Here is a 14,371-nt window from a genome sequence, read left to right as displayed (position 1 = left end):
AAAAGGATTCAGCAAAGGCTGTACATCGAATAACTTTTTAAAAAAAACTCTTGTGTCCGTTGGCCTTTCGTTTTGCGTAGAAGTAAGACTTTGACCGATATTCGGACTAGTTTTTTTGTTGGTGGCAGAGAATAACCACAGTTAGCAAATTTTCAAGTAGAATTATGTTTTATGAAGTTTTGTAATTATGAACAATTATGGTGGAAATTATTTGTAATACATTCACATCTGATTAACCTTTCTTTTCATTGTAGTTGAGGATATATTCATGTTTTTATAACTTTCAATTTGTCAGGCAATATAAACATATTCAAGTAACATAATAACCATATTGTCGCGAATAATAAGACGAATGTGGAATCTAATTGACATGTTTTAAAACTCCTTTCTTTGTTTACTGTGTTTTCAATAACTTCGACCTCATTAAGTCATGAAATATAATAAGCAGCAGTCAATGAAATGTCTTGTCTCAGTTCATAAGATTATTCTTTGACGTCGTCAGATTCTATTTTATTGGCACAATAAATGTCAAATCATAATTATAAAAAGAATTGATTAATGAATAGGTTGGTACATATTGTCTTGTTTACGTTGAACTTTTTTAAGTTTCTTGCATCTCTTTGTCATAGTCTATATCGTCTATATCATCACATAAGATGTCTGCTATTGGGTTGAAATAACGCCAAATACAAAGAAACTTATTTTTCGGGATTTTATACCTTCTCTTGGCATATTGCCGTAACGAGTGTAACAACAATGTGCTTCAAATCTCATAAGAGTTAATCCGGTTTAAATCAGAACCAGAATTTGCAGGATCTTGTAAATAACTGGAGGAATTAAGCGGAGATAATTAGTTAATAAATGTTAAGAAAACATTATTTAATTAAATTACACAAACGCAATTGTTGTAATGACTTTGCATCTGCCATCTAATAGATTATACCAACGCCCCGATAAACCAATTAAAATCGACGTTACAAGAGCAGTTTTACAAAATATACTAAATGACAGCGCGATACGAGATTGAAAGGGACTCCACTGTGTTATTTTGACGTGACATGACTAGAGATTTTCAGAGATTTTTTAAACAATTGATGTTGGTCTAGACCAGTTGTTTATGTGCACATTTTCAGCTTATTCTCTCTCACCCTTTTTCCAGCATGGTCATTTTTATAGTGCAAAATGACCTGAAAATGAAACGCATTGCAATGTTTTTCGCTTAATTCATTGTAATTAAAACTGGCAAAAAGTGTACAAAAACGATTTCCAATTTAATTCTGAGAGTATATTTCTTTTGTTATCCTTTGCACATCTGTCCATTTTAAACGTCAATTGATGTTTGTTTGCTTTTGAAATTTTAATGCTTTAAGCCATTTGGACCTCAGTATGGTTCCTTTAAACTAATTTGTACATTTTTGAAAGCGGTTGAGATGCTCTTAATTATCCACTGATCTTGATTCGACATAGAGGGTTCTTAAAGCATACTTCAATGTAATATTTGCAAGTCATATCTGGCAAAATGTCGTGTTATATTTGCACTATTTAACCTAGTAGACGTCATCTTTTCGGGGTAATAAAATTGAAGTCATGAATAAATTATTCAGCAGCCGTCAATGAACCTATTTCGTAAACAAGTTTTATAATGACAGATTTCATACTTAGTGTGATAAAACAATTACCGATCAAAAATAGTTGAGACATAACAATACAATTTTTATTAAACATTTACTTATATTTACATTTTGTGTTGGATGATCGTGATGATTTAAACAGATGCGTTGAATTCGAAAAAGAAATCATATAAACAACTTGTAGAAATAAATGGAAATTTTAAATTAACAAATATATTTACAAAATTAAGGAAAAAAATACAAAAAACACACACACTGTTACATTAAAAATCATCCCTGATTTACCATAAAATTTAATCGTCTAAGAAGCTGCTGTCTTTGAGCAGGTCGTGTCCGCCTGAAGATGCTCCCTCTACCTCGCCGATTTACTGGTCTATAAATAACAGTATGCACCACGTGACCTGGAGCACTTTGAAACGAATGCGACCTCATTGAAAAACCGTTAATATTTGTCATTGGATGTTCAAAACCAAATGGTGTAAAATTATTATTCGTATTTTTATCTTTATTTATATTCCCTGCATCTTTATTTGCATTAGCATTCGTGTTTGTATTTGCTGTGCCTTTTTCGTTTTTATCCGGGGCTTTACCGGTTGGGGCTTTACCGGTTGCTGCAATAGCACGTAACGTTGGGTCGGCACGGTGAATTTGTTTAACAGCTCCGGAGAACGGATCGACCGGTTTGTGGATATCGTTTACGCTCGCTGGTTCCTGGTTTGTGGCAAGAGCGTTACATATTCCGCAGCAATAGTCCTTGTACCGGGAACAAACCAATGAAATACCGAGCTCCCCAACGTACCTTTCACATGAACGTATCTTATCGCCGTACTCGCATCCTATAATCGAAGAAAAAACTCGTTATACAAAAAAGTAAGTAACGCATTATAAAAACAATATTCTCATGGCTAATTGATTTTGCATAAAACGTGACTTGAAAGCATATTTGTTCCCTTTAACGAGGCAAAAAAATCCCCTTGACAAACGCTTTACATGACATATATTTGTTTACATATATGGTTCTGTCAATTGTAAATGTTCTTGGTGACAAATGTAGCCCTTTATCAAATATCACAAACATCTATTAGTTGGTGTTTGCGATTCGATTTGTTATCGATTGACTGGTAGCAATGCCCCGTCAATACATTGTTTACCAAATCACAACATATGACATATCATGTCTCAAAGGTTTCACCGTCTGTGAAGAGGAGGTCGATGACAAAGAGATCTTAAATATTAATAGGTTTACATCTTGGGGGAATCTTATATCATTTTCATACACATTTGTAACTATTTATATGATCAGACACGTGACAATAAGTAACATACACTTAAAAAAGCCTGAAGATGATTTAAATACAATATGTTACCTTTCCGACTTGTTTCAAATCTTTTGCACGTTTTACAACACTCCTTTTTATTAGACTCTGTGTAGCACTCTCTTGAATACTGAACTTTGCAATTCGGTGAGTCAACGCAACCTGAAAAAATCGAAACACGTTGATACAAACGTGCACACTATTTTTGGTTGTTTTTTGTGCATATTGCATGAAGTTACGGAAGTAATCATAACTTGAATTTATCGCTAACGTATAGCAGAATTTGCTGCAGATAAAATAAAAAAAATAATTATAATTGAAGGATTCATTATAATCGAAGAAATAAATGTATAAAGAAACGAGTCCAAATAATTTTCGACCACCCTAAACAATATAGTAATCACAGACCGTAACAAGTCATCTTAAAGTTATTATAGAAACGAAGTCTTACTGAAATTGTAGAGGTCTGTAGTTTCTTATTTACTAAATTAAAGTCAGTATTACCTTTTGTTAAAGGTCAATAAAATAAATGTGAAAAGTATATAAATTACACTTAGGTGTTTTATTCAAAGATATTTGAAAAAAGCTCATTATTGCGAAATATTCAGACATATCCTCATAATATAATACAAACCTTGCTGTTTGGGTTCCGGGCAGCGTTCACAGCAATATCGTGCTACAAGCGTATTGTCACATGCATTTTGACCAAACAAATTGGGCAATGATGAACACTTAAAGACCAATAAAAATCGATTATCTGGACTGATACATAAACCGGAACTACCAGATGGCTTGACTGTAGGTGCTTGAGTTGTGGTACGTCTGGTTGGAGGTGGACGTCTAGTCGGTATTGGCTGTAAAAAAAGTAAACTTCATTTCATTGGCCATTGAAACAAAATTTTATTGCGTTGATGTTAAAAAATAAAACAATTTCTATTGCATGTTAAAATGAATTTCATTTTCATTGGCTGTTTAAAATAGAGTTAATTTCATTGGCTGTTAAAATTATTCATTTTCTTTAACGGTAAATAAAAAGTTCGTTTTTATTGGTTGTTAAAAATAAATTGCATTTTCAATGGCTTTTTTAAACCATTCATTTTCATTGGCGGTTAAAAATAGTTTGTATTCTAAGAATTGCCTGGAAAGTATTTCTTATATTATATTGTTTATTAAAATCAATTGAACAAATCTATAAATAACTTTCACACTAATTTAAAGCTATCCATATATAAATGTTCGAAATATTTTGAAATTAAAGTTCTCATTTCAACGGTTTAAGTGAATATTTACTAAACGTACTATTTATTAAAGATGATACGTTGAAAATGCATGCATGCATAAATCGAATAGTAAAATATAGTATAAGTATACAGATGTGTAAATTAATTTTAATATATCAAGGTAAACCGTCACTCTAATATATGACACATGCCTGGTGTAAGTTCTAAACAGACTTAATTTTGTAAATTTGAGTTTTTCTTATGACAACCTCTGCAGGTGTCCATATGAGTCATCTGAAAATGAGAACATGACAAATGTTTAACGTTGGTATATTTCACGTTGAGTGTCTACAACTGTATATAATACTTCAGATTTAAAGAAATGAAGCATGAGTCAAGAAACAAATTTTTAAAGGAACATGTTTTCGTTTTGTCTTCAGATATGCAATATTGTTTGACTTACAACGTGAGTCCACTTGTTAGATGGAGTGGGTCTTGGTGTCCATGGCTTTCTTGTAGTTGGTATTGGTCTAGGGGTCCATGGTTGTCGTGTTGTTGGTACTGGTCTCGGGGACCATGGTTTGCTCGTTGTCGGTCTTGGGGTCCATGGTTTCCGGGTAACAGGAGGTCGGGCGGTTGTAGTGAGTGCTTTAATCACTGGATGAGGAGCCAGTCCGCACGTGCTACAACAGTCTCGTGCGTAACTAGTATCAAAACACCCGCTTGCTCGACAGTTTAAGAATTTATCGCCGTATTCACATCCTTTGAGATAGAAAAAAAACACATTACAAAATTTTAAAAAAAAAGAATTTTATACTGCACAAAAGAAATAAAAATTCATTCTATTATAAGATTAAAAGCAATATAAGACAGATTTTACTTATTTTAAGAATTAAAAGTTTTTGTTTGCAAATATGTACAAGAAAGAATTGCACACAGAAATCACGTCTTACAAAAAATATTCAATACAAATGTCATTGAAATATTGAGGCAAACGTGTGTGTGTATCGTTAACGTTGCCTATATACTACTGATTTTAATTTCTAAAATTCATATAAATAACACATTTATTTACTGTCAATATATAGGTACCTCTAACGCCGGTGTTTAGTCTTTCGCACGTGTCACAGCATCGAGAGCTGTAAAATTTATCGTAACATCTCATTGGGTTATCTATCATATATTGTCGGCAGGATTGTTTCTTCGAACCAAACAGACGCTGTATATCTCCGAACACACATGCAGCTAAAAGAGAAAAATGTAATTGTGAAAATAGTTTACCAACAAGTGTGATATATCAACATTTTTTGTAACAAAAGTTCTTATGAATAATGATTAGAATAGTTTCATTTCCTATAGTTATTATTCTCTATCATCTTTTCACATTCTTATTTTTCGGTTATTTGTTCTTTTTGCTTTCTTTTTTCTTTCTTTCTTCTATTTCTACTTTTTTTAATCTTTAGTTAGTTTCTTTATTTCTTTCTATTTACTTCTTTTATAAAACATATCTTTGCTTTGTTCTTTGATTTCTTGCATATGTTTATTGCATTATAAACGTTTGTGTTTGTTTGAATTCAACACAATAAGCCACACTTTGTACATTACAACCTTATGTTTGCTATGATATCTTATTTCTTCTTCTACTTGTTTGTAAAGGAAAAGCGTGTACGCGTTAACATGACCGTTAAAACTTACGATCTTTAGGTGGCGCTTTTTCAGCAAACACACACTGTCCTTCCATGCACCACTGAAAGTTAGAAAAATATATAAACATTACCTCTTTTATTATATATAAACCTCATATACAGTGAAACGCTTTAATGAGGCAAAATATAGATACGTAATGATATTTTACATTGTCATAAATTTACAACATAACATGTACGATAAAATGTGCAAAATCAGATATTACTCTTAGACAACATGTTTAAAGTTTATTACCTTTTTGTCCCCGCAAGATGTTCCCGTAGCCGCCTTATAAACTCTGTATGATCGACTGGCTCCCGGCACCTTACATGACATTTCTGTGCATATATCACTAAATTTACCAAGTTCAGGGCCCTAAAATGTAATAAAACAAATGTACATATTTATTTTGAGTTTAGAAATAATAGTCTTTATTTCATGCTTTCCAGTGTTTTATTGTAATATATCAGATGATTATATTCTGATAAACCACTAGTGAAATTTATAAAATATAATTTTCACTGTAGCCGGACTATATCTGAATGGAAATTTTAACAAAAACTATTTTTCAAAAATTGTGATTGTGACGTCATGATGCGATGATGTCACAAAGGAGAAATCCCGCGACGTTACGCGGAAAAAATCAGTAAAAAATACTTAAAATCACTTAAAAAGCATGAAATAAAAGGAAAATTTTTTTGGTTTTACATGTAAGATTGAAATATATTTCATTCGTGAACACCAGCTAAATATTTTCACTCGTGGCTACGCCACTTTGTGAAAATATTGCATCTGGTGTTCACTCCCGTTTAAATTAATTTTTTCAATCTTACATGCAAAACAAAAAAAATATCCTCTATTTAATTTTTTACATTGTTTATTTCCTATTGTCTTACCTTCTCTAAATTTAAAATTATTATTATTATTATTATTATTATTATTATTATTATTATTAAATTTTTATTATTATTATTATTATTATTATATTATTATCATCATTTATTTTATTATCATTATCATTTATTATCATAGAAAGGCACAATGTGCATTATGCCTCAGAAATCCATATTTAGTAATTCTTTAGAAATGCCAAAGATGTGTTTGGAATTGTTTTAAAAATGTGTCGTAAAGGTAGCAAAATGTTAACAAAGTAGTATTTTGACTTCTACTCAAAATACAAATTCACTAAATATACCATTTGAAAACAATGCATAATAAGCAAACTAGAGTTTATGTATAATATTTTTGGAAACTGTGACAAGATACCAAAGATCGACAGTGTTTAAGAAATGAAAATTATAGCATGTCTAAGGCATAATGGGCCTATAACGATTAGATATGCATTCAACGCTACAAAAAATAAATAACGTCATCATTTTTTATGTTTAACACAAGATATATATTACACGCGCTAAAGCATTAAATTAGACTAAAATGTCATGCATCACTGTTAAAATGCCACAAATTTTAATTTAGTGTAAAATTTAGTGTGATATATAACATATAAAACAAATACGGTAAAAAAGAGACCTACCCATCCATAGTAAGAATCAAGTCCTAAAATATCCTGGCATTGTTCATTTGGTGAGTAATCCTGACCCGGGTAAGTGGAGATAAATTTGATATACTCATCGCGGTCGAATATATCAACTGGGTCAGTAAGACAGTGACGTGGACGTCTGTAACAGAACAAAAAACATGTACGATAACTCGTTTTTAAAACAATAAGTGCAAAAGTGTATCATGTGAAGAAAAACTAGTAAAAGAAGAAATTATATGGAATAATAAAAAAGAAAAAATTGAATACAAATTTTAAAATTTTCACTGTTTTACTTATGTCTAATAAATATCGTAATTTCAATGCATTTTCATGTTTAATGTTTTTTGTTGTACTTTTGGCCGGAGACAGGCCTATGTTACACAAATAATAAAATCGGAAACGCAAAATGAAACGTTTTAGGCAATTTTAGTTTTTTTAAGTATATGTTAAGTAATAAGCCTCTGATATTTTAGTATTTGTGTTCAACACCTTATTTCATCGAGTATGCGTGTACATGATGATTGCATATCTTATTATAAGTCGGTTGAATAATTTGAAGACAATAACAGTAAAAATAGCTTACAATCTTGATATATAATCTTTGAAATAAGCTACAGAACATTTGGAAAATCTCCAGGGGTTGCCCTTAGTCTTCTCCGTTTCAAAACCACCATGCGCTGTCATTATAAACTGATCTCTGGGATCACAGGAGTTCATTTTACCGTCATGCCTACTACCGAGTCTATATGAGATAAAACAAATAGCACCTTTGTTATATATACACAAAGTTATGTCAACAAAATGACATAAAGAACCTACTTTGTATACAAACTAACGGCGATCAGTGACAGCCGCGTCCTGTCTAAAATCCGCCTTTTACTTTCAATGTTAATTGTTCAAGACAAAAAAACTTTGTATACATTTATAATGACAATGAATTTACGTTGATATCAAATGCATATCATAATTTTAACGATGAATTTGAAATGTAAATCGTGCATTGCCAGACTCCTAATCAATCATTGTGCAATATGAAGAAGAAGAAAAAAACAAGATGTTTACATCTTGTAAAGTGTTGAGCATGTTTAAAGAACGTTTTTTTGTGTTTTAAATGTCATAATTAACCTTTCATGGTTCAAAATTTGCAATGAAAATTATGCCGCATAATATACATTAGATCTACATAGTTTACTTGATAAAACTATCAAGCGAAAAATCAAATCACATAACATCAAATCACATGTTGCTGTTAAATTTTTAACGATTGGAATATCTTTTGAAACATACGCTAAGAACTACATTATGATTTCTTTGTATGTTTAAATGCGCATAACTTTGCATGATAAAATGCGCATGCGCAATAAAAAAAATGACACGTACCCGTGACCTAATTCGTGGGCAGCAGCGTTGATGCTCTGGAATCCACCGTGGTCCTCAATGACCGACACACTGTCCATACTGCAAACGCTACCAACACGTGCGTATCCTAGCAACAACAAAATTTAAAACAATCATTAGAATTTAGTGTGTGCATTTTCTAAATTAAAGGTTTGTTGAAACAGTATTTTATACTATACCAAATGTATGCAATTAATTGTCGCATGCAATGTTTAATTACGCAATAATATATTCTGTTAATTGAAAAATTCTTTAATGTCAAAAATACGACATAACCCAAAGTATTAGAAGAACCAGACAAAAGAATGGCTTTCTACAAAAAAGGCAAAATAATAAACTTTTTGATGGGGAAAGTTTCTAACTATATTAATATCATTTGACGATCTATATCAAAAGATGTTAAGCAAAGTTCTTCTTTCATATTTAATATTTTGTTTTGTGTAACCGTGATATTCATTGTATCTTATATTATTGCAAGTATCACTATCCTCTGGGAAAATGAAGATATACTACTGTAACAATGTAATCAAACAAACAAGTATTTTGAAGGTAGTTTAAACTAACCTGCCGTTCGCTTGTCAATTTTACCGCTGTCCATTGAGTACAGGTCGTAACTAAAATAGTAATAAGACATTATGTATAGTCAAATATGACGTTAATTAATATCTTTTTATTTTTAAAAAAGGGTTTCTTCCAAAGGGGACAATAATCATGGACCGTAAAATCTAAAAAACTGTTTAAAAAACAAAAAGTAAAAAAACACTGTCAGCACCCAATTTAAAATTTTTGAAGTTTTACACTCAAAAAGGGGGTTAAAAAAGTCGAATGAAACCCGTGCCAAAATTTGACAGCAAAAAAAAAAGATTTGTAACTTTAGGGGAAAAATGCACAAAGCCCGTGGTCATCGATTTGTTTTCAACAAATACATGGAAAAGCTTTTAGTGGCAGGCCTCCACTTATGAAAAATTTTTAAAAAAATTTTTTGTTAAGTTTCAAATTTTTTTGGCTCATTTTAACGTAATTACCATATAATAAAAATTTTGTGAAAAAAAAAATGGGGAATTACCTTAACCCCTTTAAATTTGGTGATTTTTTTTAGAAAAAAATGTTATTTTCAAAAAATACAGTCGCTTTAAATTAACTACAATAAAATTATATTTTTTTAATTCTTTTAAAAACATCGGACAATTTTTTGGGGACGTGCAGCTTTAAAACTCTTCAAAAGGCAGTAAGCATTACGTAAAATAGACATCAAACCTCGGAAAGGGTTACAGTAAATTTGTCATCACTTTGTATAAAGATATATTAAGGTCAAAACGATCTGGGTCATAAAAGCTGAATGTACAGTTTCTAATAATTAAAATATCATAGCATCTCTAAAACGATATCTGTAAAAGCATAAGTGTGTCATTTTCAGGCAGATTTCTGCTGAGAAACCCATCGCAATATTGTTCATCAAGTGGCGTTTGATACCAAAAATCGTGTCTTCCCTCTGGGACTATGATCGATGTGGTTGTGGTCCACGGTGATACAATCCGGGCTCTAAAATTTAATAAATCATTAAATATGCTTAATTAATTTAATAAATGAAACCTGCGGTCGGGAAAATTATGTATGTGAACTTTGTTGAAGAAATTATTAAAATATTGTTTATTAAAACAGTATGGTAATTGATGAGAACATAATGTAGTTCAAATCCTACATTTTTTCTTAGCGTCAGCAACTTGGCGTCCATGGAAAAAATTAAGCGTGACAGGGTGCCTAAGGCATTCCTTCACCAGAGTGTCAGTATGCCTCAAAAGGTAACCAACAAATCCGAAATCCTTTATATAGTTATAGTCAGAATTCGAAATATAAAATGCTTTTTATCAAAATCTGCCTGTTCCTTATACAGACTAGTTGATGCCAGGGATGTTAGCGTCATAGAATATTTAAATTTCAGTATATTATTATAGCATTTATTTTTTTATTTTTTTGCTTGATCAAACGGATATTGTTTGCAATATGACCAAGCCAATGAGGCCCTTATGAAAACGTTTATATAGCCTCAGATTAGTTCTAATTGAAGTATACAGAATGATAACATTTAAATTTCCATGGTTGCAATTTATTTCTTATCAGTTAACCTGCTCGAACCGGAAGTGATAATCCTTAAATGTCACCAGTATAGAGCGAGGCAAGTATGCACTTCCTTGCCGTCTGCATAGACTCTATTCTGTTGGCATAGTTTGTTTTTTGTTGGTTTTTTTTGGTGGGTTTACTTTTCTTATTTCGATACATATATCTAAATCTCCTAAAACATACAATGGTCTGTTCCAAATTCAATACTGGGCAAATCCACTACATACATTCAGGAGGTTAAAGGTTAAAGGAAGCTGATATGTAAATCTATGCGATAATAAGATAAAACCGACGGGCCATAAACCGACGGTATAATCACTCTTCCTCAGTTATTTTCTGACTTTTATTGGATTGTCATATGAGCCGCGTCACGACAAAACCAACATAATGGGTTTGCGACCAGCATGGATCCAGACCAGCCTGCGCATCCGCGGCAGTGTGATCAGGATCCATGCTGTTCGCTTACAAGCCCTATTACAAGTAGAGAAACTGATAGCGAACAGCATGGATCCTGATCAGACTGCGCGGATGCGCAGGCTGGTCTGGATCCATGCTGGTCGCAAACACCATTATGTTGGTTTTGTCATGACACGGCTCAATTATTTTGTCTAGCAGAAATTTATAACCCCGGAAAGCAACGCGAACTGAAACTGGACATCTACGTCGGGTACAGCATGCAACCCCCATTAAAAGTGCGAGAAATATTTCTTCAGGTTAACTTAGCCTCGTTTCTTTGGGCCCCTCGTCCCTTTGTTTCCCTCGCTTTGAAAATCTAGAAGAAAAAAAAAATCTTAAAATCCAAAATAAATTTTAAGGGGAAATTTTAAGAAATCTTTAAATATGTGCAACTTAAAAATTATCAAATACATTTGATGAAACATAATTATGCTTATTAGAATGAAATTAAAATTTAAAACTGAAATGTTTAAAAAAAGGGCTTACCGGTGGGGCGGTTTGACGGTAACTGCATTTCCATACCCCCCATGAACAGCCCAAACAAACCACCCTGCAAATTTTAAAATTTTTGCCAGTTGTTTACTTTCTTTAGGGATCGTATTTCTTATTTAACACAAGGAATTCGAATTAACAATAAATCAAAATACAATATGTAGTTAATTAACATTCAAAACTTCAAAATGATTCAATTACAGCATTAAATGACAAAAATGTAAGTTGTTTTTTTTTCTAGTCAACTTGCCAGAGACTGGTATATGATAAATGTAATTTAAATGTAATTTTTTTTTTTTTTTTTTTTTTTTTTTTTTTTTTTTTTTTTTTTTTTTTTTTTTTTTTTTTTTTTTTAAATCAAATTACTTTGTCTTCCAAGAAATATGGGCAATGGTCAAAAAGAAAGTATGGTGTAAATATGATTATGATGCCTTGCAAATTTAGCATTATTTTATATGTAATTCAATCTATTTATGTATCCAAATTTACATATTAATTTTCTATAAATAAATTCACGCTTTCAATAATGAAAATTCCGTAATCGATGACCGCGAGAATTTCTAGTTATACTTTTCCCGCTGTAGCGACACTTGTCTCGGATTACTTTGGCTGTTGCCAAATGCAGCAACCTGATCCAAAGTTCGATGGAGCTGAAAAAAGAAAAAGTAACCAATTTCTGAAAATAACGTTAACCCTTTCCCCCATGAGCAATTGTGAAAAATGGCCATTTTCACTGAAATGTTCATATTAACAAACAATCAAACTGCTATGAAACATGAAAAATGCTTCAATACTATCAACTTGGCACAAATTGACGTGGACCAATGCCTGGTAACGACATGCTCAAGTCTTAAATGTCCTGTTAACCGAGATGGCAACGAGTGAATATCAAAAATGCCAAAAATCACTAAATGCCTCGATTTTTTCCATCAAAATTATTTCAAGTGCTGCATGACTTGCTCAAGGGATTAAGATAAGATTCAAAGCTTTTCAGCGTTGTTACTAGACGTTACATTATGATCGACCTGGGGCATTTCACCCTCACAAGTCCAAACAAGTCCAAAATTTCTTGGCGATGAGCACTCCGCCCCCCCCCCTCAAACCCCTCCTAACATTAAGGGCACATCCCCTTCTGGCAACCCCCTGAAGTTAGTCTTTTAGATGGGTGGCGGCGCCGAAAAAAGTGCTCATTTTTTTAGCAACTTTCTAAACAAAAACTTGTGTTGGGGCCCAAATAGAACATTTTTCACTATGAGGCCTAAAAAAGGGGGGTCGAAAGTGCTTGTTTCGCGTATATATGAGGTAAAGGGTTAAGTGAATGTATCAGTGATTACAATTAGTTGTATAATTCCGATAATTATTATTATGAACAAATCGTTATTATCGTAGGTCTAGTTTTCGTGGTGCTTTCGTTGATAGGGTCAATCTACCAAATTTATGAATACAGAACATTTATTTTTTGCCTGCTGAAAGATTGTTTTTGCAATGCATTTTTTGCATTTTACATTTTTGCACAAGCATACAATTAATAGATATAAGATCCCACGAAAATGTCCCATTTTGACAATACCACGAATTGTCATGCTCATGCAATTAGGTGAAATAACAGTAAGTTTTGTTAGAAATTATCGAACACATAAAGCAATGACCATTGGCCGACAGACAAAAAGAAAACAAAATGATGAAGTTAACGTTCTCAGCGTTTGAGAAGAAATATCAAACAAAGTTTATTTACTTTATGTTATCAAAATGATATGTTTGTTATCATGTAAACATTGCTACGTACATGGCAGATAAGATGTGCACAATAAATTGTTATTGGTGGGGGAGTGGGAGTGAAACGTATCTAGAAGTAATTATTGACCACTTTGATATACATGACATTTATATGTATAGTCCAGGCATTGAACTTCTGTTTCATAAATGACCGCAAACTAATAAGACAAATAACAAACCTACATATATATAGCATATATAGGTCTATTCTTATTAAACAAAGCACGTCAGCACTTGTCGCTTTTGACTTTTTAATATGTCAGTCGTAAGTATCATACGAAAATAAAACGTATTAATTAATAACAATGAGCGTTACTGGTGTGACACGTGTTTGACACGTGTTTGACGGAAACAATTATCTACTAATTAGCAGGCACCTTGTGAATCGTATTTTTGATTAGGACATTTTCAATGAAGTGGGTTTTTTTGGAAATGTATTTCCCCATGTTACAATTATAACAATCTGAGCACAGCGGATTAACAATTAACCTTTAATTAACCTTAAACATGTGAATTTGTGCAATAGGTTTGTCCAGCTTTAAATCTGGAACAGTAAATTCACAATTTAAAGGATTTTAATATCAAAATACAATAACTTAGCTATAAACAGTACAAGACCTGGTCATACTGCATCAAGGGCATGCCCCTGGCCGGCTCTATGGGATTTTTAAAATTTAAAAATTTTTGGTTTTCCCCGGCAAGGGTAAAGCAAAATTAAGGACAATTAAATTAAAA

The 14,371-nt window shown here is 32.1% G+C and overlaps 1 protein-coding gene across 1 annotated transcript; it reads right to left on the bottom strand.

Annotated features, from left to right (window-relative positions):
* Positions 1-1,514: 1,514 nt before the first annotated feature.
* LOC132719762 (uncharacterized) lies at positions 1,515-9,462 on the bottom strand. Its single transcript, XM_060703614.1, has 11 exons — positions 9,356-9,462; positions 8,774-8,879; positions 7,977-8,135; positions 7,388-7,532; positions 6,109-6,228; positions 5,863-5,914; positions 5,260-5,412; positions 4,631-4,929; positions 3,582-3,801; positions 2,999-3,109; positions 1,515-2,467 (listed from the first exon to the last, which is right to left on the bottom strand). The coding sequence occupies exons 1-11, from the start codon at positions 9,423-9,425 to the stop codon at positions 1,902-1,904; spliced, it is 2,001 nt and encodes a 666-aa protein (XP_060559597.1). The 5' UTR covers positions 9,426-9,462; the 3' UTR covers positions 1,515-1,901.
* Between the last annotated feature and the right edge of the window lie 4,909 nt (positions 9,463-14,371).

The sequence above is a fragment of the Ruditapes philippinarum genome, unplaced genomic scaffold (genome assembly GCF_026571515.1).
Source record: "Ruditapes philippinarum isolate M1 unplaced genomic scaffold, ASM2657151v2 ctg221_1_1_1_1, whole genome shotgun sequence".
NCBI lineage: Eukaryota > Metazoa > Mollusca > Bivalvia > Venerida > Veneridae > Ruditapes > Ruditapes philippinarum.
Note: the sequence above shows the minus strand (reverse complement) of the source record. Positions and strands in the feature narration are given on the sequence as shown.